The 26,788-nt window shown below is 50.1% G+C and overlaps 1 protein-coding gene across 2 annotated transcripts; it reads left to right on the top strand.

Moving 5' to 3' along the window:
- The first annotated feature begins 30 nt into the window (after positions 1 to 30).
- HAS3 (hyaluronan synthase 3) lies at positions 31 to 26,496 on the top strand. 2 transcript variants are annotated; one of them, XM_066348137.1, is made up of 4 exons: positions 31 to 222; positions 20,157 to 20,792; positions 24,648 to 24,749; positions 25,556 to 26,496. In XM_066348137.1, exons 1-4 carry the CDS (start codon positions 31 to 33, stop codon positions 26,477 to 26,479), a joined length of 1,854 nt encoding a protein of 617 aa, XP_066204234.1. In that variant the 3' UTR covers positions 26,480 to 26,496. The 2 variants fall into 2 exon arrangements, with proteins under 2 accessions (XP_066204234.1, XP_066204235.1); XM_066348138.1 differs by lacking the exon at positions 31 to 222 and adding an exon at positions 16,673 to 16,760.
- Positions 26,497 to 26,788: the final 292 nt, after the last annotated feature.

A 26,788-nucleotide genomic window follows, 5' to 3' on the forward strand; every position in this document is an offset into this window, starting at 1 on the left:
TCTGGGCAAGGGGCATTTCAGAATAGGAAAATGAAGTTGCAGGTAGTAGTAGGGGAAGGAAATTGTTATCACAACATGCAAACTGGAATAAAATTGTCCTGGCTGGAAAGAAAAACAGGTCTGAATCTGGTCCCGTGCTGTCGAGGTGGAAAGCTATGGTGTCAAGGAAGATGTGCTCTCCAGAAAGAGAATCAGGCTGGTTGCATCTTCCAGAGAAGAAGGGTAAGCCCTGTGTTTCACTCCCTCTGCTGCTGTTTGCATAGAGTTGCCATGATTATAGGAGAAAAGAGCCGCAAACATCTCAGATGAGAGAGTTTACACCCTGCATTCAGTCCTCTCTGCTCCTTTAGAAAGTTGAACGCTTACTGGGTTAGTTACTAACTGTGTGCTGGAAAGTGCATTGCATATTGGTGAGCTGATGCCAGGTTCATAGAAATCATTTCAGATGTAGCACCGTGGTATCCCCTTTCTATATTTTTGCCACTGAATTTTGATTGTGGCTAAGAGACAAAAGGGAGACCCTGACTTTTCAAAAAGCCTTCCCTATCGTCAGTACCTTGACAAGGCTAACCCAGAGCTCCTTGATCAGTCCTCAGCTTTGCAGGGATCGGTACAGAATTTTAACACAGGATTTTATCCCCTCTCTCTGGGGTGACCAAGGCCAGGAGAACCAGAACACAATTTTCAAAAACTCTCAGATGGCTGACGGATCTACATACAAGCTCGCCTATTTGCCAGTTAACAATAGGGTATTCTCTCTGGCCAGATTATAGACATGCTTCTTAGCTTAGAGCCTTTCTGGTGGTCATTCCTTTTAAGAAGTCAACTTATAGACAGGAATGACAAATTACCTTAGTGAGCAAAGAATTAGAATAAAGGCAGTGAGATGATTTTTAAGGAGTATTTCCACTGAGCTAGGGTAGCTACGTTAATTTCCATTCTGAAAGTCAAGGCTATCTAGAAAATCAGGATTGGGGCTTTCAAATTAGAGAAGCATCTCCTTCAGACCAGCTGGATATACACAAAAAAATTCTTGTTTCTTGACCTTCCTTTAACTAGACTCCATACAACCTATTTCACATAATCAAATTGAATATGTTAGATGATTGCTTTAACTTAACTTCATTTGCATTGAATGCATCCTGATTCTGAAGACATATCCTAATTGATCACCTTGCTTAGACTGAGAAACTCTGTAGTCTAAGAATATAGTCTCCTAGGAAATGCCTCATAAAGCATTCTAGTCCCTGCATCTCCATATATAAATTGCCTCTTAATTTGACTTATTTGGCAAGTAGCAAAAAAGCATCTATCTGGCCCTGGCTGGTTGGCTCAGTGGTAGAGCGTCGGCCTGGCGTGCAGAAGTCCCGGGTTCGATTCCCGGCCAGGGCACACAGGAGAAGCGCCCATCTGCTTCTCCACGCCCCCCCTCTCCTTCCTCTCTGTCTCTCTCTTCCCCTCCCGCAGCCGAGGCTCCATTGGAGCAAAGATGGCCCGGGCACTGGGGATGGCTCCTTGGCCTCTACCCTAGGCGCTAGAGTGGCTCTGGTTGCAACAGAGCGACGCCCCGGAGGGGCAGAGCGTCGCCCCCTGGTGGGCGTGCCGGGTGGATCCCAGTCGGGCGCATGCAGGAGTCCGTCTGTCTCTCCCCGTTTCTAGCTTCAGAAAAATACAAAAAAAAAAAAGCATCTATCTGTCCTTTATTGGTGCATTCAATTTCAGAGAGACTTTTTCTACTTTGTTACCAAATTCAAGGGGAAGATACCTTAATGTAACCCTCCTAAACATGACCAAAATACTAAAAGTTTCCAAATTATTAAATAGTTCTTTCAAGTTTGTATATATAAAATCTACATCCATCTCCGGGAAAGAACACAAGAACTGAGAACGATAGAGTAATAAACACACACACACACACACACACACACACACACACACACAGAACTCCGGGGCAGATGTCAGGTACAATGGTGACACTTCCCTGCACAGGCCTGTGGGGCGTTTGGCTCTGTAAAATAACCACACACTCAGGCTTCCTCCACCTCTGCCCATCTTTTCTCCCTCTACGGACAGCTTCTTCCTGCCCCTCCTGTCTTCTCCCTCAGCTGTCCTGCTGAAGTTCTGGCCTCTCACCTTCAGTATTTTCTGCTGCCCAGACTCCCCTGGCTCCCCCCTCCCAGCCCCCCGCATTGCTGCTTGGCGCCTTCCCTCCTCCCCTTTCCCTCTCTGGTTTCTCCCTCCTCTTTCCAGGCTGCTGTCCACAGCTCCTGGGCCTACAGAGGATGGCACTGTGGCAGGGGACATGCAGGCGGACCAGAGCTGTGGCTGCAGCCGAACCCCAGGAGTTGTGCCCAAGCATTGACTGTTCGGGTTGGACTTCCTGGACCTTCCAGAGAGTTTCCCTTTCTGCTGTGTTGGTCCTCCTTCCTGGCACAAACCTGATCTTCTACAATCCTCTGTTTAATCAGAAATCCCTTAACTTACAACTCACACTTTGCTCCTTGTCCTCTCTGCACACATATGACTTTTCCGTATTTCCTAATATTCTTCTGCTTTCTTCACCTTCTTCACGGCTTCTTTCCACTCTGCCCACCCATCCACATGCAAGGGCTGAAGTGCCAGGGACTAGAGGGTAGGGGAGCAAATCACAGACAATTTATTAAGCACCTACTGTGTTCCAGATGCTGCATCGGGGACACTACAAACACAGCTGTGACCAAAACAGACCAAACTCTTACCTTTGAGGGACCTTTCTTTGTGGTGGAAGGAGACAGATAATAAATAAGATAAATAGAATAGCCTGATCTGTGGTGGCGCAGTGGATAGAGCATCAACCTGGAACGCTGAGCCACTGGTTCGAAACCCTGGGCTTGCCTGGTTGAGGCACATACAGGAAGCAACTACTACGAGTTGATGTTTTCTGCTTCTCCCTCCTTTCTCTCTCACTCCTCTCTCTCTCAAATCAATAAAGAAAATCTGTTGTTGTTTTTTTTAAAAAGATAAATAGAATATACGGAAGGTCAAATGGTGTTAAAGACAGTAGAGAACAATAAAATTGGGAAGGGGGTTGAGGAGAGTCTGGGGATGGGAGCTGTAAGTTTAGTAACCTGTGCAGAGAAGGCCTCAGGGAGAAGTTGGTATATGAGTGAAGATTGGAAGGAGGGAAGGAATGAGGATGAAGATATTTGAGAGAAGGGCATCCCAGGCAGCGGAACGGATGTGCAAAGGCCCAGGGGTGAGACTGTGTCTGGAGGTGTGTCCGGAGCAGAGTGAGTGAGAGGAAAGGGAGGAGATGAAGGGAGGGAGGTGATGTGCCAGTCACCCCAGGCCTTGTTAACTGCTCTGAGCCTGGGGGACGGCGACAGACCTAGTTCCACCTGAAGACCCTTCAGCTTATTTCTGGAAGGTGCTTTGAGGCCAAGATGATAAGTTCTGTAAAACAGGAACTACATATAAACAAAAGGAGTTGCATTCCCAGCCACATTGTCTGTCTCAATAAAAATGAAGCAGTGAACCCCTGTCCCTTTGTGCCACCCCCTCTCCTCTGGCAGCAGCAGTGTCTCCTCATTGGTCCAAGAAGAAAGAGAAAAGCGAATGTGTTGTGTGTCTTCAGTCTACCCCTGTGCCGCGACCCTGTCAGTGAGAGGGCGAGTGAGTGGGCACTGCCTGCCACCGGCCCGGGACTGTCACCGCGCTTGCTGCAGTGGAGGGTGGCTGAGACACCTGGAAGTCCATTAGTTGGTAGGAATGAACTGGGGGATGGATGATTCATCTGATCTGCAGAAACCGGATGCGCTGCTGCAGTCCTTTTGCACAGAAATCCAAAATATCAGCCAGAATTTCAGCGACCAGGGAGAGAGTCAGAAACAGGAGCTGAGCTCGGGGTGGGCTGTGAGAGGCAGCCACAGCTCCATGACCACGGGGGCTCTTCTCCCCTGCTCCCCTGTTCAGCAGACACGACCTCTGAAGGCCCAGCGGTGTCCTCCAGCCAGTGCTGCAGCCACAGACACTGCAGTCACACGCAGCAGCCTCATTGCAGTGCGCAGCGCCCACAACACCATGCACTCTGCTTGGAACCCAGAAGCCTTGGGGGTTGGGAAGCTGTCTTCTTAGAATATTGGCTGCCGCCCTCCCTCCCCCGCACCCCCTCCCCGTGGTCCTGGCAGGGCCAGGGGCTCTGCTCGGCACGCCCTCACGTGCTGGCATGTGAAGCAGCCCTTCGCCATCAGTCCTTGAAGGGGCTGTGCCCACTAATTCGAAGGGGCCACCAGGAGGGCTCAGGGATTGCCCCCCACCCCCAGGCGCCCCTCTGCAGTCCATGTGGGGCATAGAGTGATCAATTGCTCTGTGTCTGCTTTAGTTTGGAAAGTCATTTTAATCCATAAGCTTGTCTGATTCTCACATCATAGGACAGGGAGGCAAGTTATTGTTATCCCCCTTTGGTGGGCTCTGGCCCCAAGTCTCCTGGGTCCAAGCCAGACTCTTTTGAACATCTGCTGAATACAACGGAGCCTCTCCCCACTAAATGGCTATAGAAGCAAGAGCCATTCAACAAGAGCCAGGCTGGGAAGCACATTGGGGCTCATATATACATGTGAGTCCTGCCATTTGGGTCCCAGGAGGCAGTCATTTCATTTCTGTGACGCATCCTGAGGCTGTCTGCCAAAGCCCCTGTGCCGGCCCCTACCCCCTGGGAGCACTGAGAAGTGGAGGCCCTCAGGTACGAGTGCCCTGGCACTTGTGTGTGTGTGTTTTCTGATATGTTTTATGAATGATAACAAATTTAATGTATATGTAACGAGAAAGAAAAATTCCTACAACCTCACCTTCACTTCTATCCAGAGATCTCCACTGACGGATTGGTGTCTACCCTCCAGAGCTTCCTTTCCCTTCACCCTTTCCCAAATGAATACTAACAAATATTACTGCTTTTAAAACCAAAAATGCGTTTTCTACCATAGTGTCCCAGCTGTTTTTCCTTAGTCGCACCCCTGGGAGACACCACCGAGCCTGCAGACCCTCCCTCTGTGACGGGGCACGCCCTCCGCAGTGCAGGTGAGGGGCAGTTGCTTTAGCACCTGTCTGGGTGGTCTGTAGAGTTGTTTCTAATTTCCAGTGATTCTTCAGTGGTTCTTAAACATAACTCTGTGTACCGAAGTGTTTCCATAGGATATAAATCCTAAGAGGTTGGAATGCTGGAGCAAAAAGCTATGAACATTTTAAATGTTAGTACCAAAATGTTCACCAAAGTCTGTTCTGATCTTCATCCCCCATCCTCAACTGACATGGCTTTGACACCCAGGAAGTGCAGGTTGGGTTTTCACAGCAAAGTGTTAACAGCATCTTCTAACTAATTCAGGACTAGGAAATCTTCAGAGGCTGGAATTTTCTGTGCACCAAAACCGCCAATAGGAGCACAATAACGTGCTTCGCAAGTACATGCACCAGCAACAATATGCCAGCTACTCGTATTAGTTAGGGGCTTACAAGTGTTCACCCAGGAGAGAAGCCCTGAGCCCCTGCAGCTCTGCTAAAAAGAACTGTCACCAGACTCTCAGCTCTGAGACTGTCCTGAGTTAATGTTAGGGTATGTCATCTCCTTGGGTGTAGAATGACAGTTCCCAAACCAGACTCAGGACATAGGGTCTGAGGGCCCCTAAAAGTGTCTGTTTACCCTGTAAAACCCAAATGAATGATCGCAGTAGTTCTATAACCCTGTACATAATCAGCTAACACTGTAAAGAGGTTATTCTGCTCTTCTGTGCACTTGACATATATTAACCCACTAAATTCTCACACTGGGCCTGGGAGGCAAGTATTATTATTATCCCGTTTTACAGATGGGAAAACTAAGGCACATAAGAGACTAATTACTTGCCCCAGATTACACGGCTAGTGAGAAGTAGCCAAACCAGTATTTGGACCCAGGCAGTCTGGCTCCCCAAGCTGGGCTTTTAACCACTGTGCTTTGCTGCTGCCCAATAGATACTATGTTTCCAAATTGTAAAAACTTAATATAAGTGATTCCCCTTGCTTGTTTAAATGGACCACTTATATCAAATTAAACTTGAGCCCTCCTATACTCCAGAAAGTGTCCCTGAACATCAAAACCCAGACTCAGACACCAGAGGTTGTTTGCTCTTGTAGTTTACGGGGTAGCTGTAGATGAGATTTGCTTACATTCCCCAGCCCGCCTGCTTTTGTAAACTGCTTATTGAAGCCTTGTTCTTCTTTCCCGGGTGGCTAAGGTAGTCGATGTTTCCAGGAGCCATGGTGTGTGTGTGCATCATGGAAAATGTGGCAAGCCTTCCCAGGAACTCCAATCAGAGCCCAGAAACGTCCCCTTTTGTTTTTGTTTGTTGTGGCTGTTGCTTTGTTTTATCCTTTCATCTCCTATAAGCAGTGTTTCAGTTCTCAGATTTCATTTTCAGAATGGTAACAACGGAAATTTAAACTGTTAATTTCTTGCACATCTACTTTAAGAGTTCTGTTCCATACCATTCTTTCAGAGAGAAAAATGAGACTGAATTAATGGCCCTCATTTCCAGAAGGGGAAAGCAAGGTCCAGAGAGGCAAGTTCTTTCAAATGAGATGAGAAAGAGAAAAGGGAGACGTGAGGGCACTTGAGCAGAGAAAGTTTCTCCTCTGTTTACTAGTTATTAATATTAATCAGCTAGCCAGCACCTAACTCCCTCACCGAGAGGGACTGGTGGAGGGTGAGTCGCTGATATCAGAAGCGGGCAGTCTGCAGGGTGGCTTGGGAGCTGCAGGAGCACCCTGTACACTGGAGAACCAGGAAGAGCTCCTGGGCCTTTAAGTGGTTTATTAAATGATGTAAGATTTAATCTTCACTGTCTGCCTTAAGAACTGAAGCCCATTCAGAACAGTGCTAGGGGGCGGGGGCTTTCCTGATACACGGCCCAGGTCATCACACGCACAGGCAGCCAGGTGAGAGGAGAGCGAAGCCACCTGCTCCGCACTTCCAGAGTCTTAGAACTTGAGTGAGCTCCCACACCCTCACCTCCCCCACACACACCCTCACACGTACAACTTTTATTAGACCACATACTATTTTCAAAACTTCAAAACCTACGGTGACCATATTAATTCTAGGGAAGAGCCATCCTGCAATGAGGCTTTACTAAAAGAATGGTGGTGCTGATGATGCTTCAAAGAGCTGGGTGTGCGTGAGTCCCGCACCACTCCCCAGAGAAACCGTGAGTATCAGTGTTGTTCAGAGACTGCAAAGCACGGGGCTCCAGCGTGTGGATATTTTTCCGTGGCCAAGGCCAGGACCATGGGAGAGAGATAGTCCTGGGGACCCCATGTCCCCAAAGATTGCAGTTCAGGCCCACTACCCTAACTCATCCTTAAGTAGGAAAACCCCAAAGTACTGAAGCTCTGTGTTCAGAAAATAAAAGCTAATCCAGGTCATTTGTGGCAGTTGTGTCCTCCCACTGAAAAGGGCTGGCTGGGTTTTCCCCAGTTCTACGGAAAAAGCAGGTCGCACCTTTGCCAACAGAAAGATGCTATCACTCCAGTTCCAGGTAGCTCTGGGGACAGACCCCGCCTTTCTGGCTGGTCTGGCCTCTGTTTCACCCTGGCTCTCCCTTCTCACTTCCAGTTCCATCAGCATCCTTTCTCCTTTTCCTTTTTTCCTTCTGGCTTGATAGCTCATTGGTTCATTAAGTTTTTAAGGTCAGTTCATTGAAACAGGTGTGGCAGGCAAGGCGCTAGAGGAAGGTGGGTAGACGTACACTCCGGCTGGCTCTCTGCTGCGCACCTCCTGCCAGAAGAAATGTATTTCCAAGTCGCAGCTGAGGAGAATCCTCAGGATGTGTTCTGCATGCTGGATACATACTAGAATCACCTAGGGAATTTCAAAATAAACAAAACAACTCAAGCCTGGGGCTCACTCCCAGAGATCCTGACTAGACTGATTTGGAATAAGGTCCAGGCATTAGTGTTTTTTAAAGAGCTCCCCAGCTTTTTAAAATCTAATATGCAGCAGCCAGACATGAGAACCACTGTATTAGCTTACTTGGTGAGAAAAGAAGGTATGTGGGGGTGGGGTGGGTTCTAGCAAAAAAGTCTGATAGCAGGACATACTTTGGGGGGGGGGGGTCCCTCTCACAAAGGAGCTGATGGGAACTGCTCCTGCCCTTGGCTCTTCTATAATCGCTTTTATGGAGGACCCAGCTTTGGACCTCCTCTGTGACAGTGACTAATGATGTCTTTAATCAAGAAAGAGGACATAAAGCAGAAGTGCCAGAACATTTAAGAATTGTCATTGATGTTATTGTAACAAGAGCCAAATGAATTTGGAACAAGTTTACCTTAAGCGATTTGTTCCCCTCCTGCTGATCTGGCGACCGGGATTGTGACTATAGACGGGGACTGTGTTCCATCAAGGCCTGGGAAAGTGTGCACTTGTGTGTTGAGCAAGTGGCTGGCGAGTTCTGTGCATGCGCAGGAGTGGATGTGCACACGGGTACTTGCAGAGAGGGTAGGTTTTCAACACCCAAAGCAAAGAACCTCTCCTGGAGCTCCCTCAGGCAGGAGCGCAGTGCTGTTGACATCATCATTCTTGGAATGCGTTTTTTCAGGAAAAGCATCCTTTCAGGGTACTCACAGAGCACGTGATTATGTGCACCTCCCTCCCTTACCCAGGATCACTGCAGGGGCTGCCACCAGCTGGGGTACGCCAGGCTGGGGTGTGCCTGGTTCAGGGCTGTGTTCCCAGGAGGAAGGGGTCTTTTTTCTAATTCTCTCGAAGGTGCTGGATGAGCTAGCATAGCTCTACATACTCCCCCCTTTTCTTTGAAATTCTTTCAAAGGAACAGTGAGAAGGATTGAAATAAAGCAAGGTACTCAAGTTTTGGCTACCACTAATCCTATATCCTGGCCTTCCCAACTTGACCGCTTTCTTTGTAGACCGAGGTTGCCAAACCCTTTTCACATGAATGCATCTATGATATAGGCTGTACCTCACCAGCCCCAACTTAGAAGGAAATACTGTGAACTCAATTCATATCATTTCAAAATATCTTTTTATTATAATATCATTATACATATTAATAGAAAATTTGGAGAACCCAGAGAAAAAGGCAAAAATAAAAAATAAAAATCCATTGTTCTACCACCCAAACAAATCTGATTTTATTATTTGAGTAAACTTCTCCCTTGCCTTTTAATTCATAGGATTTAAACAAAAACAAAGTAAATGTAGTCATTCACACATAATTTTATACCCTGCCTTGTTCATTTAATATTGCATTGTAAGTGTTTCTGCTTGTTTCTACACACTCTTGTCTTCCTTTTTATTGAATTTGTTGGGGAGACACTAACAAAAATACAGTTTCAAGTACACAATTTTACAACACATCATCTGTACACTGCATTTTGTGTTCACTGCCCCCCCCCCAGTCAAGTTTCCATCCCTATGTTCTCTCTTTCTAATTTTTAAAAAATTCATTTTAGAGAGGCACGGGGGGTGGGGAGAAAGAGAAGGACAGGGGGAGAAGCAGGAAGCTTCGACTCCCATATGTGCCTTGACCAGGCAAGCCCAGGGTTTCCAACCGGCAACCTCAGCATTCCAGGTTGATGCTTTATCCATTGTGCCACCACAGGTCAGGCCCCTACATTCTCTTTATGAATATATATATATATATATATATATGTATATATATATATAATTTTATTTTATTTTTTATTTTTTTTAACAGGACAGAGAGTCAGAGAGAGGGATAGACAGGGACAGACAGATAGGAAGGGAGAGAGATGAGAAGCATCAATCATCAGTTTTTCGTTGCGACACCTTAGTTGTTCATTGATTGCTTTCTCATATGTGCCTTGACCATGGACCTTCAGAAGATTGAGTAACCCCTTGCTCGAGCCAGCAACCTTGGGTCCAAGCTGGTGAGCTTTTGTTCAAACCAGATGAACCCACGCTCAAGCTAGCAACCTCGGGGTCTCGAACCTGGGTCCTCTGCATCCCAGTCCAATGCTCAGTCCACTGCGCCACCACCTGGTCAGGCTGAACATATATTTTCATTTTTATTTACTGATTAGAGAGAGACAGAAACATGAATTTGTTGTTCTACTCGTTCTTTTTTTTTTTTTTTTTTTTTTTTTTTAGCAAGAGAGAGACAGACAGGAAGGGTGATGAGAAGCATCAACTCGTAGTTGCATCGCTTTAGTTGTTCTTTTTTTTTTTCCTAAGAGAGAGGAGAGAAGATAGAGAGACTCCCACATGCGTCCCAACCAGGATCCACTTGGCAACCCCCGTCTGGAGCCAATGCTCTGCCTGTCTAGGGTCATGCCCTCCACTGAGCTATTTTTAGCTCCAGAGGTGGAGGCTCCATGGAGCCATCCACAGCCTCCGGAGCTGATGTGCTCAAACCGATTGAGCCATGGCTGCAGGAGAGGAAGAGAGAGATAGGGAGAAGTCAATGGTTGACTTCTCCTGTGTGCCCTGACCGGGAATCAAACCTGGGACATCCACACGCCAGGCCAATGTTCTACCACTGAGCCAGCCGGCCAAGGCCTTTAGTTGTTCATTGATAGCTTCTCATATGTTCCTTGACTGGGGGACTCAAGCTGAGCCAGTGACTCCTGGCTTAAGCCAGGGATCTTGGGCTTCAAGCCAGTGAGCATGGGATCATGTCTATAATCCCACGCTCAAGGTGGATGAGCCCATGCTTAAGCCAGTGACCTTTGGGGTTTTGAACCTGGGTCCTCAGTGTCCCAGGTTGACGCTCTTTCCACTGCGCTACCACCGGTCAGGCACTGGCTGATTCTTGTACGTGTCCTGACCAGGGATCGAAACTACAACCTTGGCATATTGGGATGATGTTCCAACCAACTGAGCTACCAGCCTAGGGTCATGAACATAATTTTTATTAGCTGAACACAACATTCCATGAAGACAGTAGATTATAGTTAAAAACTGCCCGCATTTCTTTTCTGCGTTCACCTAGAGGAGGGAGAGAAAGGAAAGATGGCCAGAAAGCTTTCTCTGTTCAGGATTCCAAGAAAAGCATCTCCAGGTCTGGTTTAATATTCATTTATCATTCTGATGTACCCTCCTAACCCTGGCCTTCAAGCCAGCATAAGGACCTGACCCCTTAGTAGGGACTGATTGCTCTACTGCAGAGCTGAGACTCCTTAATTTGACATGAAATTGATTCTTCCATCCAAGGAGAGAGAGGGAGAGACTGGAGTTAAAATCTCACCATTATAACTGCAGGACAGAAAAGTCCTTACACCTGCTTCTTCAAACACAGCATGTAGAAATGGGACTGATTACAGAGTACTTGTCCGTAAGAGGGCAAAGTTATGAAAGGGCAACTTTGTTTGGTAGTAGATGCCTTGCTGTAGTCAAGGCACACACTTTCCACTTTGAATTATGTATTAACTAGTATTGCAGATTAAGCTGCCTTGAAGAGAGAGCCCTATTTAGTCAGCTGGGGACATAACCTGCTCCTCTTTGGAGGCCAGTTTAAGTTCTCCTTCATGAGCTTTGAGAGGTTTTGATTGTAGTCAGCCCAGGGGAAGTTGATTGGATGGATGGATTAGGGGGAGACCTGACTGCTTGGCTGCCATCCTCCATTCTGCTTTGCTTGGCTAGCATCTGTGGGCTGGATGCCATGGGGGAGCACTGAAGCATGAGGTCAGAGGGTGAGAAGGGGGGCAGTCTGAGAAGCTAGACTATCCCTTCTCCCCTGCCACGCCCAGTCACGCACTAAGAGATCAGCAGAGCAGAGCAGCACCTGGTTACTGGCAGGGTTTGTCCTGCAGCTTCAAGCACCAGTGATGACAAGAGAGCTTGAACGACAGATTCCTATTGGTGCAAATTGATATTTGGACATTTCGTGAGTTCGGATTTGAAATTTAGTGGAAAGGTGAAATCTTTGTGAAAATGTGAGCTTTGGTTACCTCAAAAACCCTCCAAACTTATGAAAAAGGTCTTTTCAACCTTCCAAACCATAGAAGGTATTCCTCCACCTCTACTCTCACTTGTGCCCAAGATAGTGACACTGCCTGCCCCCACCTCCTCTTCCTGAAAGCAGCACAAGCAGTCTCATTGCAGTCCCATCTCAGCCCTCCGCTGTGGTTCATCTGTCTCCTAACAGGTCTCCTACACTCCATTCCTGGTCCTTAATGCAAAATACCACTGGCTCAGCCATCCCTAAGTAATACTTTCTACTACTACCTTGCTCAGACGTCTTCAGTAGTTCTCAATCATCTACCCAATAAGATCCAAAATACTGCCCTGGCCAGATAGCTCGATTGGTTAGAGCATCCATCGTCCCAAAATATAGAGGTTGCTGGTTTGATTCCCAGTTAGGGCACATACAGGAGTGGCTCAATGTTCCTGTCTTTTCTCTCTTTTTCTCTCTCTCCCCTTCTCCCTTCCTCTTTTGCTGAAATCAATAAATTAAAAAAAAATTTTTTTTTTTAATCCAAACTACTTATTTGGTCATTCATGATCTTCCAGAATCTGTCTCTAGCATCTTCCTCAGCAGCTAGACTTTCTCTCGGGCATTTCCTATATAACAGGCACTGTTCAAGTTCTTTAATGTAAGTTTCTCATTTGATCCAGGCCTCTCTTTACGGCCCTTCAGACACACCTCACCCATTCCTCTACCTGCTCCCGTTCTTCAGTGATTTTTCCCAACTAGAATGCTCTTACCTTCCTACACAGCCAGCTCATTCTGTTTACAGAAATCTCTTCCTAAAATCCTCAAACTCTTTTGGTTCTATTCTCTCATCAACATTTAATTATAAACTGCCTTGTATGGGGATTTAGTTTTTCAAGTATAATTTGTCTTCAGAATGGATGACCATCTAGATCAGTGGTCCCCAACCCCCGGGCCGCAGACTGGTACCGGTCCGTGGGCCATTTGGTACCGGTCCGCAGAGAAAGAATAAATAACTTACATTATTTCCATTTTATTTATATTTAAGTCTGAACGATGTTTTATTTTTTTAAAATGACCAGATTCCCTCTGTTACATCCGTCTAAGACTCACTCTTGATGCTTGTCTCGGTCACGTGATACATTTATCCGTCCCAATCTAAAGGCCTGTCTGTGAAAATATTTTCTGACATTAAACCGGTCCGTGGCCCAAAAAAAGGTTGAGGACCATGAGCTAGATGGCAGGGACAAGCCTGAAACTTCCCAGTGTCAAAGTGCCATTCTCTGCTCAGAGCAGGTCTTCAGAGTTTGTTAAATGAATGTTGAAATAAAGCACAAATGTGCTACAACTGAGCTGAATAGGGAGGCTTATCCTCTGGAGCCCGAGTAAAAACCAATTCACAACATCTGAATTCACATTTTTAAGTGACTGGGCACGAAATTAGTCTCTTTCTAAATCCCCCATGGTAAGCAGAGATAAAGTTGAATTTTATTGTATCAGCTCCTTAAAGCTTCCCCTACCCAGCTCCTCCCGAAGAGATGAATGTAAATAGGGCACTGAAAACTGGATGTTAATTACAAACCCTTCCTGGCATAGCCTGGCCACAAAGGTAGACGCTTCTAGCTGCCTGATAACACCAGGTCTCTGGCCCTGCAAATCAGAAAAAAGATAATTTACTCCCTCAGGCAATCTAGTTGGTATGGGCAGAGCGTTTTCTCATGGTGTTGCAACTGGACCCATTGTTCATGTACGATGTTAATTGTGCTCTAGCAGCCCACCACCTGTACAACTCCCTGGAGCCAGCTGAGTGAGATAGCCAGCTGATAGAGATGGAGCCTTCGAAATTAACAGGAGGTGATCCTGGAACAGCCCCAGGCACTGGAGAAGTCCTGTTGCTGTTGCCCCAAGGGTAAATAGGAACTTTCGAAACTGGCTGCTCTATTCCTTATGCTTCTAAACAGGTCACTTACAAGCAGCCAGTTGGTTGGTGATGACTCAGACACATTTTTGCCTGGCCTGTGGAGTATATATTTTTGACATTGGAATTAGCTTCTCAGACTTAAAAAGTAGGAGATTTTACGTAGAAATATGGGTTTCTGGCCTCTCTTGACAACAGAATACCTGGGTATGCTGGGCCCTCCCTCTCGTGGGGACATCTCCTTTAAGTGGACTTATTTACTGCCTAGTAGGCTGAGGCACTCATTTTGTCTCTGCCTAGTCCCTACTTGTTTTCCCTAATCTAAAATATTACAGATTGAAAATCTGGGTGGGAGGTAGGGTTAGATAGCTAATTCCTGGCAACTGCAGGCTCTGTGATGCCCCTGGATATGGAGGAGGTGGCCCAGGGCTCTGAAAGACCATAATGTAGGCCCTGGCCAGTTGGCTCAGTGACAGAGCTTCGGCCTGGCGTGCAGAAGTCCCAGGTTTGATTCCCGGCCAGGGCACACAGGAGAAGTGCCCATCTGCTTCTCCACCCCTCCCCGTCTCCTTCCTCTCTGTCTCTCTCTTCCCCTCCTGCAGTGAGGCTCCAATGGAGCAAAAGATGGCCGGGGTGCTGGGGATGGCTCTGTGGCCTCTGCCCTAGGCGCTAGAGTGGCTCTGGTCTCCACAGAGCGGCGCCCCCCCCCCCCCGATGGGCTGAGCATCGCCCCCTGGTGGTCATGCCGGGTGGATCCCAGTCAGGCACATGCGGGAGTCTGTCTGACTGCCTCCCCGTTTCCAGCTTCAGAAAAAAAAAAAAAAGACCATAATGTAGTCAAGACAAGGGATTTGTCACCAACACTGATCTCTGAAATTCCTGTCACATCTGGAGGGATGGGCATGTAGAATACACAGCAGATGCCATTTACTGAGCATTCCTCTCAGCCAGTCTCTTCAGTCCTGGTCATAACCTATCTGTGAAGTAGATACTCAGTCCCATGAGGTTACTGTCACACAGCTGGTGGCAGAACTGGCTGACTGCTTCCAGAAGTCTCCTCTTAACCAAGGGCTTTTCTCTCTCCCTGTGCATTTTTAGGGTCAGTCTTACATTCAAAACACATTGCCATTGTGGATTTAATACTAGTTTTAGGAAGCACATAATAAAGTATGTTTAAATGATGTATCACATCATTTTCTTCTCAAGCAAAAGCATAAAATGATTTGATATCTGTAAGCAGGGGGTGAGTGGAGTAGGTGTGCTGGGGTCTTTGCCTGCCTGACCCAGAGAGAGTGCTGTTGGGCAGGCAAGTAAGTTCCCTGAGCCCCTAAGACTTCTGCAGAAGCAGATTGATTGTAGACTGCAACTCAGGTCCCAGGTGTGCTTGAAGGACATGTAAATTTGCTTTTTTACTAGTCTTTTTCTTTGTTTGTTTGTTTTGTTTTTTTGAGAGACAGGAAGGGAGATGAGAAGCCTCAACTTGTAGCTGTGTCATTTAGTTGTTCATTGCTTCTCATACGTGCCTTCAGGGGGGTTCAGGCCAAGCCAGTGACCCCTTTCTCAAGCCTGGGACCTTGGAATCATGTTGGTGATCCTGCACTCAAGCCAGTGACCTAAGGGCTTCGAACCTAGGACCCCAGCATCCCAGGTAGATGCTCGATCCACTGTGCCACCGTTCAGGCTACTAGTCTTTAATTATAAGTTCTCTTCAAGTTTTTCCAAAATTGAGAAACTCAGTGTGGCCCTGGTTGGGTAGCTCAATTGGTTAGAGCGTCCTCCTCATACACCAAGGTTTCGGGTTCCATACAAGAATCAACCAATGAATGCATAAATAAGTGAAACAACAAATTGATGTTTCTCTCTCTTCCTCTCTAAAATCAGTTAATAAAAACTTTTTTTTTTTTAATAAAAGAGAAACTGAGTGTGTTCAGCTGGCTCTAAACTTCCTTCCCCTGCTAACTACTCCGCACTTCATTCAAGTCTAGCACCAACTTTTTGGGACCCAGAAAACACCACCAATAAAGTCAGTTGGGAATTTAAGATAAGAGGTCATGGATGTCGGGAATAAAGGTGTAAAACAGGGAGGAGGAATTGGTTTTGGCTGGAACTTCCAAGGTTTTTTGCAAGACTATTTGCCGCTTTTGCAAACAACCTTAAATTCATCAGCGCCCCACTGCGGAATTCAACTCTAGGCTTGTCATAATTGTTAACACCTTCTTTGACCAGCCTTTTACACTTAACAATGTTGAGCGGCCCCTCCACCCCCGGAAGGTTCTGCTATCTTGGTTTTAGGGAGTACCCTGAACAGGGAACAGCCCCTTCGCGTGCAAAAGTCAGGGGAAGGTTTCTGTCGGCTTGCAGGGTGAGTAGATTTTCAGGCTTAGAAAGCTGGACGCGGGGGAGAGGTGACGGAGAGTAACAATTTTGTAAGGTCCCATAGGTTATACTAAAAGTTAACAACGCTTCAGGTTCTATGTTGAGCACAATGACCGCCTCCCTCTCCGCAGCTAGCTGAACCCGAGGCGATCGCGGAGGACCTTGGCCTTTGGTGGGGTTGGGGGAACCCAGTTTCCGAGGGCGCAGAGACTGCGAGTTTCTGCAAAACAGAGGAGCCGCGTCCACGCGGGACCCAGCATTCCACCTAGCGCCGGCCCTCCGCGTGGAGCTCCCTCCGTCTAAGCCAGGAAGGGGTTCTCCCTCGCGGCCCTCGGGGGAGCCCTCCCACTCTTCCCAACTTTCCCGGCCCCAGGGCCGGAGGAGGGCGCCTCTCCCGGCGGGGACGCGCTCGGTACTTAAAGGCGTCTCGGCGGGGCCGGCTCTAGTCAGTCGGAGCGCGCGGCGGCGGCGGTCAGGAGCGGGAGGAGGGGCATGGAGCCGCCGAGGGCCTGCTGAGCACCGGAGCGCGGGCAGCGGGCGGCACGGTGAGCGCGGGCCCGGCTGGCCGCTTCGGAGGGGCAGGCAGCACTGGGGCTACTCAGAGGATGCGGACGCGCCGGGCTCCAGGGGTGCACCGAGGACTCCAACCGGTTCCCCCGGATATGCGGGTGCCTCGTCCAGCGCCGGGAGGCGGGCTAAGGGCTGCGGCATCTCCAGGCTTCCTGGCGGCGGGTCCTGCAGCCCCCTCCCCACTGACCCCTCCTCCCTTTCTTCCTCCGTCCTCTCCTCCTCCAGTCTCTCCTCCCTTCCTCCCTTGCGGCTCCTGTTTTGTGAATGGATTGAAGAAGGACCACGGTGCGGGGCACGAGGCTGGCTGGAGTCTCTCCCTCCCCCACGCCCGCCCGTGGGTTCGCACCTGTCCTGGCAGGCACCAAGATGCGTGACGCCCGCATTCCTGCGGGTCAGCAGGGCCACGGCCGCACGTATCTACGGGCCTGAGCTCCCCATCTCTTGCCAGCTCGGAGGGGCCGGGAGGAAAGAACCCCCGCCCCGCGCACAAGTTTCCATCCCGCCGCGTGTGGGCCCCGCAGCAGGGCACACCTGTCAGCTGGAGAGGCTGCAGACTGGGTAGCCCCGCAAAGTTTCGGGGGTAGACTGGCGGTGTGCGTCCTTGGTTGGAGATTTTCACCTGCCATCGGCCCCGGGAGGTGGTGAGGGGTTCGGTCTTAGGGATCGTTCCTAACCCATTGCCCTTGAAGCTGGGTGCGCATTAGCTTAGGGGGCCGAGCTCCCGTGAATCCTTTCTGAGCGAAGAGGGTAGGGGTGGTGTGGGGGCGAGAGGCGGTCTAGACTCCCCTTGGCTGGCTTGGGGTGACACGGCCCCCCATCTGGGCAGGGGCACCTTAGCCAGAGCCCACACCGGCGCCTGATTGTTCGTGAGGTCACCGGCTACACAGTGTAGCCGCTACAGGATCTTCTTGGTCTTCGGAAGGGTAGGGGGTGCCGGGGTAGTGCCTTCAATTCCTGTGCCGGGTGTGGGGTCCCGCCCGGGAAAGGAGAGAGCTGACGACACCGGGGATGTCGCCTTTGTCTGCAGGCACACTTTGTCAAGGTAGCTGGGGTTCCGGGGAGATGAGTCGGGCCTGGTCCGACTGATTCCTCGGGTTTTCCGTTCTTTCCCGTTTGGGTCGTGGGAAACCGGCACGTGGGTGTGGCCAGCGGCGCTTTCACCTGAAAGCGAGGCTCAGGCGGGGGTGAGAAGCGTGGCTAGTGCCTTCCCGGCTGCATTAACCTGGCGGGCACCGCCTCCAGCACTGCGCTGAGGCGGGGCGCCAGCGCCTGGCAGGTTGCTGGGCTGGCCTCGGAGCCCTCTGCCCTTTCCCAGATCGCAGGCGGCCGCAGTGCTCGCAGCGCCCCCTCTGCATGTAAGCTCTAAAGGGGGATGCGAGGCGCTCCTGGGTCGTGGGTGCAGTGTCTCCGGGCCCCTGGGCCACAGGCGCGTGCTAGGAGGGGATGGGATGGGGATCAGTGAAGGCAAAGAGTCCTGCAGAGGAAGCACGCGGCAGGCTCCCGGGGACGGTGGGGCAGAGCGCCCGGAGGCCGCGCTTCCCGGAGAGGCGAGGCTGCCAACAGCACTTTCCGGACTGAAGCTCCTGGAATGGTGCTGGTGCCTGAACCTCAGTCTGATTTAGGCAGTGACTGCGTGTTCCCCTGGCAAGAAGGTGTGTTTGTATAGGGGTGGGGCTCAGGGGACGTTTCAGTAAGACCTCGAGTTGGAGCAAGCTTGGAAGTGAGACCTCATTGTCTAGGATGGGTGGTGGTGGTAATGGGATTCTCTAGATCAGACATTCCCCTCTCTGCAGTCAGCCTTTCCACTTGGGTAGTAGTCTTTCATGGCTGGAAGTGCTTCCATTTTTAGGGAAATTATGTACCTGACACCTATGGAGCAAGAAACCATTAGGGCCCCAGTTGTGGGGGGGGGGGGTACCTAGTCTCAGAGAACTTGGGCAAGGTCAGGCAGCTAGGAGGTGGTAGAGCCCCATTTTAAGCACAAGTCTTCCGGTGTCTGTCTAGTCCTAGGCTCTTTTCACTAAAACACAGCTGTTTCCAACATTACAGATGCTAGGAGCCCCGATTGTTGCAAATGAAATCTGGCAGCATGTGTGTAGCAGTGGCGAGGGGGCAAGCAGAGAGCTTCAATACGGGCACTAGGACCAAGTCGATGGGACTTCCCAGGAAGCCACCCTCCCCAGGCAGCTGCAGTGCTGCTGCAGTTCCCCTTCGGTGCCTGCCGAGAGCTGGGCTTCCAGGAGAGCTGTCCGCACCCCAGCTTTCATTTCCCCTCCGTTCCCTTGTCTGCCTTTCCCAGTTGCTTTCCTTTTCTTTCCTGACTCTCAAGGAAATGAGAAAAAGATGAGAAAGCAGAGAACACAGGGAAACTTTCTTACTGATTTTGTTTTTTTGAGAAGGGGAAGCTGTTTCTTCTTCTTTTCCCCTGGCACCTCTTTATGTTTCCTGTAGTTTCTCCCTTCTTCACGGGCCTCCCTGGCGGCTGTGCTTTACTAGCACAGTCCCCTCCCAGAGTGCAGCCCCCCTGGGCACAGCGCAGGTGAAGCTCTCAGGCACTGGCTGCCTCCTTGTCCCTCTTCCTCCCTTCTCCCTTGTGTGCTCAGATGTGCATCAGGCTCATCCTTACTGAGCTTGCCTTTAAGAGTTTTGGGTTGGCCTAGCTGGTTTGCTTGGTCAGTTAGTCCTGAAACACCAAGGTTGTGGGTTTGATCCCAATACATGGCACATATGGGAAGTGACCACGAATGCACAACTAGAAAAACAAACTGAATTTTTCTTTCCTTCTCTCTCTCACTCTCCCCTTCCTCTGTGTAAAACAATCAATAAAAATTTTTAAAGATTTCATTCATTGATTTTAGAGAAAGGAGAGAGAGAAAGGGGTGGGGAGGAGCAGGAAGCATAAACTCATAACAGTTGCTTTTCTTATGTGGCCTGAACAGGCAAACCCAGGGCTTCGTACCAGCACCCTGCACCACCTCAGGCCAGGCTAAATTTTAAAAAAAGTTTTGGGTCAGGCAGATCCCAGTCCTGCCATCCCCCAGCTAAGTATCACGTAATTTCCTCCAGCTTTGGTTTGTCTAACGATAAGTGCTTTAAGTGCTGTACATGTGTAACCCATTTAACTCTCAAAGAGGATGCAGTCCACATTTTACGTGAATTAACATAGTCACACAGGTAGGTGTCAGGGCTGGGATTTGAATCTGACTAGTCTGGCTTCTGAGGCCATAGTCTCGGTCATGCTCAGTAGTGGAAATAGTTATTAGTGGACCATTTCCCAATCTGGGCCAGGCCCAGAGAAAATGCCTCCACTCACCCTGACTGGAGACACTGCCTCCTGCCTGACGCCCACATCCCCCGCCCTCTCCCGCCAGATGCCGGTGCAGCTGACGACAGCCCTGCGTGTGGTGGGCACCAGCCTTTTTGCCCTGGCAGTGCTGGGTGGCATCCTGGCAGCTTACGTGACAGGCTACCAGTTCATCCACACAGAAAAGCACTACCTGTCCTTTGGCCTGTACGGTGCCATTCTGGGCTTGCATCTGCTCATCCAGAGCCTGTTTGCCTTCCTGGAGCACCGGCACATGAGGCAGGCCGGCCGGCCACTGAAGCTGCCCACCCCACCCCGCCGCTCAGTGGCCCTGTGCATCGCTGCATACCAGGAGGACCCTGACTACTTGCGCAAGTGTCTGCGCTCAGCCCAGCGCATCGCCTTCCCCAACCTCAAGGTGGTCATGGTGGTGGACGGCAATCGCCAAGAGGATGCCTACATGCTAGATATCTTTCACGAGGTGCTGGGCGGCACTGACCAAGCCAGCTTCTTTGTGTGGCGCAGCAACTTCCATGAGGCGGGTGAGGGCGAGACGGAGGCCAGCCTGCAGGAGGGCATGGACCGTGTGCGGGACGTGGTGCAGACCAGCACCTTCTCGTGCATCATGCAGAAGTGGGGAGGCAAGCGAGAGGTCATGTACACAGCCTTCAAGGCCCTCGGTGATTCAGTGGACTACATTCAGGTAAGGGTCCTTCCCTACGTGTGTGTGGACGTGTGGATGTGTCCAGCCAGCTGGGCATACCCTCTCCTCCAGGAGTTTCAGGTCCAATCTAGATCCTTTGTGTCGTGCACATCCCTCCTCTGCACTTAAGAAGGCAACAGGCATAATGGTTCTGAACAGCAGTCTTGGGGTCAAAAAGACCTGGGACGGAATCCTGGTTCTGCTGTTATTTAACTCTGTGACTTCTGTCCTAATAATAATGATAGCTAGCAGATGTATATCATTTACTTCACTGTTGTAAGCTCTTCCTACATGTTAACTCTTTTACTATTCTTAATACTTGGGGATAAGTACTATTATTATCTCCACTCATAGAAGGTGAACCACACAGAGAGGCTAAGTAACTTGCCTCATATCACTCAGCAGCATGATCCAGAGCCAGGATTTGAGCCCAGGGAGTCTGTCTCGCATCTGCTCTCATTCACTGTGCAATACTGCCTCACCATTAGCAACATGGGGCTGAGCCTCTTCATAAAGAAGTGTGGTGAAGAGCAAGACATATGCTTGAAACCTCTCAGATGTTGTTTTAGTTATGGACCAAAAAGTCCTACTCTTCCCAGTGTCAAATTTGTGACTGTAATGTGGAGGGACAAACTGCAAATTATCCCAGTTTGACTGCAGCAATTGTGGCAGGGCAAGAACCATGACAGACCCTGCCTTGCTTCCAGTCAAAGGGCTCACTGACACCAGTTTTAAAATAACAAAATCTAAAGAGAACTGATTAGAGCTTCATGCATTTCAGTACCAAGTAGAAACTGATCCCCAGGACCCCAGGTTTCTGGTCCAGCATACATGCTGTCCATTCCCATTTCTGCCCTTCTCAGTACTTGCTGGAGGGTTCTGCCCACTGCCTAAATGAGTAATAGCTGTCATGGCAGCCCACCTGTATACTAACTCAGTCTTTCTGACAGCATGTTAAGTACTCCAATATTTAAATTTTCTATATTGAACCCACCTAAAATTAACTTGCCACAGGCAGTTCTTGATTCTGTAGTTCACCTAGGGTCCAAGGGCCTTTGAAACTTTTCTGGGGACTCAGAAGGCTTAGCAAAAGCCCTTGAGTCTTTTTTTTTTGTGTGTATTTTTCTGAAGCTGGAAACGGGGAGAGACAGTCAGACAGACTCCCGCATGCGCCCACCAGGGGCGACGCTCTGCCCACCAGGGGGCGATGCTCTGCCATGACCAGAGCCACTCTAGCGCCTGGGGCAGAGACCAAGGAGCCATCCCCAGCGCCCAGGCCATCTTTGCTCCAATGGAGCCTTGGCTGCGGGAGGGGAAGAGAGAGACAGAGAGGAAGGAGGGGGTGGGGGTGGAAAAGCAAATGGGCGCTTCTCCTATGTGCCCTGGCCGGGAATCGAACCCGGGTCCCCCACACACCAGGCCAACGCTCTACCGCTGAGCCAACCGGCCAGGGCCAAAAGCCCTTGAGTCTTGGCACATGCTCAAGCCACAGTGACTTTGTCATTCACACCCTTGAAGCACAGGAGTCACCCAAACCTGCTCTACTAACCATCTTCCTTCCCTGACCATTGCCTGTGTGTTCTGGTACATTAGCAGCTATGTACCAGAGCTCACACACCTGAGCCAGCCTTGCTCCTTAAGGCTCTGGGATCACTACTGCCTAGGGCAGCCCTGGTGGAGTTCAGCCCGTCTTCCAACAGCCTTGCAGAGGGTGTGTCTTTCCCTCTGTGGGAGATAACCCTGCCCCAGGCAGTGGAGAAACCCAGGCAGCCAAGAACTCGAACTTTTCCCTAACTCTGCTCACCTAGAAAGACCTTCCTGGAGTGAAGGAAGGAAGCTAAGCTCTTAAAGAATGGGTTAGGGTCAGGGCAGAAAGCCATGAGACCAGCAGCACTGGGAAGCTTGATCTGTAAGCTGAGGAGGCTCCTTGGGACCTTCTCAGCTTGGGCCAGAATGTAAGACTGTCGGTGGAAAGAGCAGCTGTGGTGCTCTGCCTGGTTCCCCCTCAGCCTTCTGCTGTTTGTCTCTGGTCACCGTCTTCCAACATGGAGAGAAAGCTGGGTAGGCTGGAGTGTGGGGGCCGCCCCAGCCCCTCCTTACAGGCTAATGGCTTTCACCTAGCACCTCAGTAAAAGTATTGGGGCTTCTGCAGAACAGGGTTTGGGCTCCTCTGTTCTTTGCTCCATCAGAGGTCAGGAAACCAATTCCCCTGTCCAATAGTTATGTGGGTTTTTTGTACTATCTCAGTAATTTTGTTGAAAACAGATGAGTCAGCCACCATGGTAAATGTTCATAGCCCAGATTCAACTAATAACGGGGCTACCTGTTAGAATCAGACCTTGAGCCTCTCTAGGAAAGGAAGGCAGCTGGACAGGATTTGATCCAGGTTTGGAGGCAGCTGCTGCCAAAGCCCCCATGCCCACCCGGAGTATGATCCAGGCAAGAGCAGCCCCTGGCCCTCCTACTGTTCTGGGACCTGAGACTCAGCCAAGGGAGTATCAAAGGGCTGGCAGCCATGTTAGCTTAGCGGGGGGTGGGGGCTGTGACTGGGTAGGTATGTTTTCCAGTTGGGCTGTGGATCATCCAAGAGGCCAGAGGTTGAAACAGGGAAGACCCTGTTGTTAAAAATCCTATGGGGGGAGGCCCTGGCTGGTTGGCTCAGTGGTAGAGCGTCGACCTGGCGTGCAGAAGTCCCGGGTTCGATTCCCGGCCAGGTCACACAGGAGAAGCGCCCATCTGCTTCTCCACCTCTCCCCCTCTCCTTCCTCTCTGTCTCTCTCTTCCCCTCCTGCAGCGAGGCTCCATTGGAGCAAAGATGGCCCGGGCGCTGGGGATGGTTCCTTGGCCTCTGCCCCAGGCGCTAGAGTGGCTCTGGTCTCAACAGAGAGACGCCCCAGAGAGGCAGAGCATTGCCCCCTGGTGGGCAGAGCGTCGCCCCCTGGTGGGCGTGCCGGGTGGATCCTGGTCGGGCGCATGCGGGAGTCTGTCTGACTCTCTCCCCCGTTTCCAGCTTCAGGAAAAAAAAAAAAAATCCTATGGGATAGTTTTGGGCAGTAGCCTCTGGCAAGAGCTTGGCCTTCTGAGGAGTGTCTGCTGGCCCTGGTCTAGGCACTGTGCCTATCATCTGATTTAAAAAAAAGAAAAAATTGCCTGACCTGTGGTGGCGCAGTGGATAAAGCGTCGACCTAGAAATGCTGAGGTCGCCAGTTTGAAACCCTGGGCTTGCCTGGTCAAGACACATATAGGAGTTGATGCTTCTAGCTCCTCCCCCCCTTCTCTCTCTCTGTCTCTCTTCTCTCTCTCTCTCTCTCTCTCCCTCTGCTCTCTAAAATGAATTAAAAAAAAAAAAAAAAAAAGCACCTCTTACCTAAGAGTGTGCCTTATAAAATTAAAAAAAAATAAGAAAATAAAAAAGAAAAAGAAAAAATTACTTAGAGAGAGAGAGGAAGGGATAAAGACAGGAACACTGGCCTGTTCTTGTATGTGCCCTGACCAGAGCCCCTATCATCTGATTTCAATGACTTGTTCCTTCTTTCTTCCGAAGGACCCAGAGAAACATTTTAAGATAGTTTCTTAGGAGCATGGCTTCATGGAGTCTGAAGACTTGTCCAGTACTAAACATTTCTCCCTTTCCAGGTCTGGCACTGGCAGACTCCTGGGTTTCTCTCAGCCTAGGGGCGTCAAGCCTGGTGTCTCTCCTTTTCCTTAATTTCTTTGGCTACTTGTTTCACCCCTTCCATTTGGCATAGATCTCTTAGCCAGTGGCTGGAAGTGAACCATATGAAAGGGGGTTATGTGCCTCAGGCCCTAAGTGGCCCGAGGTCAAAGTGGGCTGACAGTCCATTTCCTCTGCAGGTGTGTGACTCGGACACTGTTCTGGATCCAGCGTGCACCATTGAGATGCTTCGAGTCCTGGAGGAGGACCCCCAAGTAGGGGGAGTTGGGGGAGATGTCCAAGTAAGAAGTAACCAAGGATTCCTGGGGGTGGGGGTCAGGACCTGTTCTGCTTTCTAATCCAATCGGACATGTCTGGAAAATGGGCATCTTGACTTCCTAGTGGTTTTTTCTGGGGGGGGGGGGGGGTGAGGGGAGTTGTTCCTCCTTAACAGCTCAAGGGCTCACTTGCTACTCAACTCCTTCCTGCTCTTTTTCAAACAGGGGGGGGGGGGTTACTTAGCAGGTATATAGAGAGCCTATGCTCCCAGGAGGGCACAGAATCCTGACGCCTTTAATCCTGAAGGGTACTTCCTTTTTGGCTGGTGGCACAGCAGGCACCTCCAAAATTAGACCCTTGAGAAACCCTTGCTCTTAGGTAAGTGGCTCTGAAGAGCTCGAGGTAGTATGGTCAGGATAAGGGGCAATCTCTCCTTCCAGAGGCAACATGCCGGGTCTTCCCAGGAAGCTTTTAAACTGAAGGGTCAGGACAGGCAGCAGGGTGTTGCTTCTTTACATCTTTCGCAAGGCTTTCTGTCTGCCACAGGCTGCCTCCTGAGACTGAAGGTGGCTTTGACTGCTAGAGTCACTGCATTAGGACAATCCGTGCAGAGGACAGTGGAAAGTTGGGGCTAGTGCTGGGGAGAGTGGGTGAGGTTGGCTCCTCTGAGCCTCCCGTTTCCCAGCTCTGGCTGGGCTAGGGCTGGTGGCCAGGAATTTGAGCGATAGGCTACAGAACTCAGGGTAGGGAGGCTTCATGATCTCGGGTGTCTGTCTACTGGGGCTCATGTCTCAGGTGAGGAGGCCCAGTGTCTATGGTTCCCTTACAGATCCTCAACAAGTATGATTCATGGATCTCCTTCCTGAGCAGTGTGCGGTACTGGATGGCCTTCAACGTGGAGCGGGCCTGCCAGTCCTACTTTGGCTGTGTGCAGTGTATTAGCGGGCCATTGGGCATGTACCGCAACAGCCTCCTCCAGCAGTTCTTGGAAGATTGGTACCATCAGAAGTTCCTAGGCAGCAAGTGCAGCTTTGGGGATGACCGGCACCTCACCAACCGCGTCCTGAGCCTTGGCTACAGGACTAAATACACAGCACGCTCCAAGTGCCTGACAGAAACTCCCACCAAGTACCTCCGGTGGCTCAACCAGCAGACCCGCTGGAGCAAGTCTTACTTCCGGGAGTGGCTCTACAACTCTCTGTGGTTCCATAAGCACCACCTCTGGATGACCTACGAATCAGTGGTCACGGGTTTCTTCCCCTTCTTCCTCATTGCCACAGTCATACAGCTTTTCTACCGTGGCCGCATCTGGAACATTCTCCTCTTCCTGCTGACGGTGCAGCTGGTGGGCATTATCAAGGCCACCTATGCCTGCTTCCTTCGGGGCAATGCAGAGATGATCTTCATGTCCCTCTACTCCCTTCTCTATATGTCCAGTCTCCTGCCAGCCAAGATCTTTGCCATTGCTACCATCAACAAGTCTGGCTGGGGTACCTCTGGCCGAAAAACCATTGTGGTCAACTTCATTGGCCTCATCCCTGTGTCCATCTGGGTAGCAGTCCTTCTGGGAGGACTGGCATACACAGCTTATTGCCAGGATCTGTTCAGTGAGACGGAGCTAGCCTTCCTAGTGTCTGGGGCAATTCTGTATGGCTGCTACTGGGTGGCCCTCCTCATGTTGTATCTGGCCATCATTGCCCGGCGATGTGGGAAGAAGCCAGAGCAGTACAGCTTGGCTTTTGCTGAGGTGTGACATAACCCTCAAGCAGAGCGGGAAAAGTGCAATGGGTAAGGGAGGGAAGGGGAACGGAAGAGAAAAGATGGGGTGGGAGGGAGGAGGGAATGCAGTTGTTGTTTCTTAATAGTCCAAAGGACACATCTGAAGTGCAAAGAAAGGTGGCTGTAGTATGGCCTAGGGCATTCTACTTATAGAAGGCAACACCTGATTCCAGCACAAGACGTGGAAACTTGGATGTTTTCAGGCTGCCTGTCTGCTACATGGCGGTCTCTGGGAAAGATTCCATTCCTGACCAGTATCCAGAGGGAGCTCAGAGTGTGCTAA

The sequence above is a fragment of the Saccopteryx leptura genome, chromosome 9 (assembly GCF_036850995.1).
Source record: "Saccopteryx leptura isolate mSacLep1 chromosome 9, mSacLep1_pri_phased_curated, whole genome shotgun sequence".
Classification (NCBI taxonomy): Eukaryota; Metazoa; Chordata; class Mammalia; order Chiroptera; family Emballonuridae; genus Saccopteryx; species Saccopteryx leptura.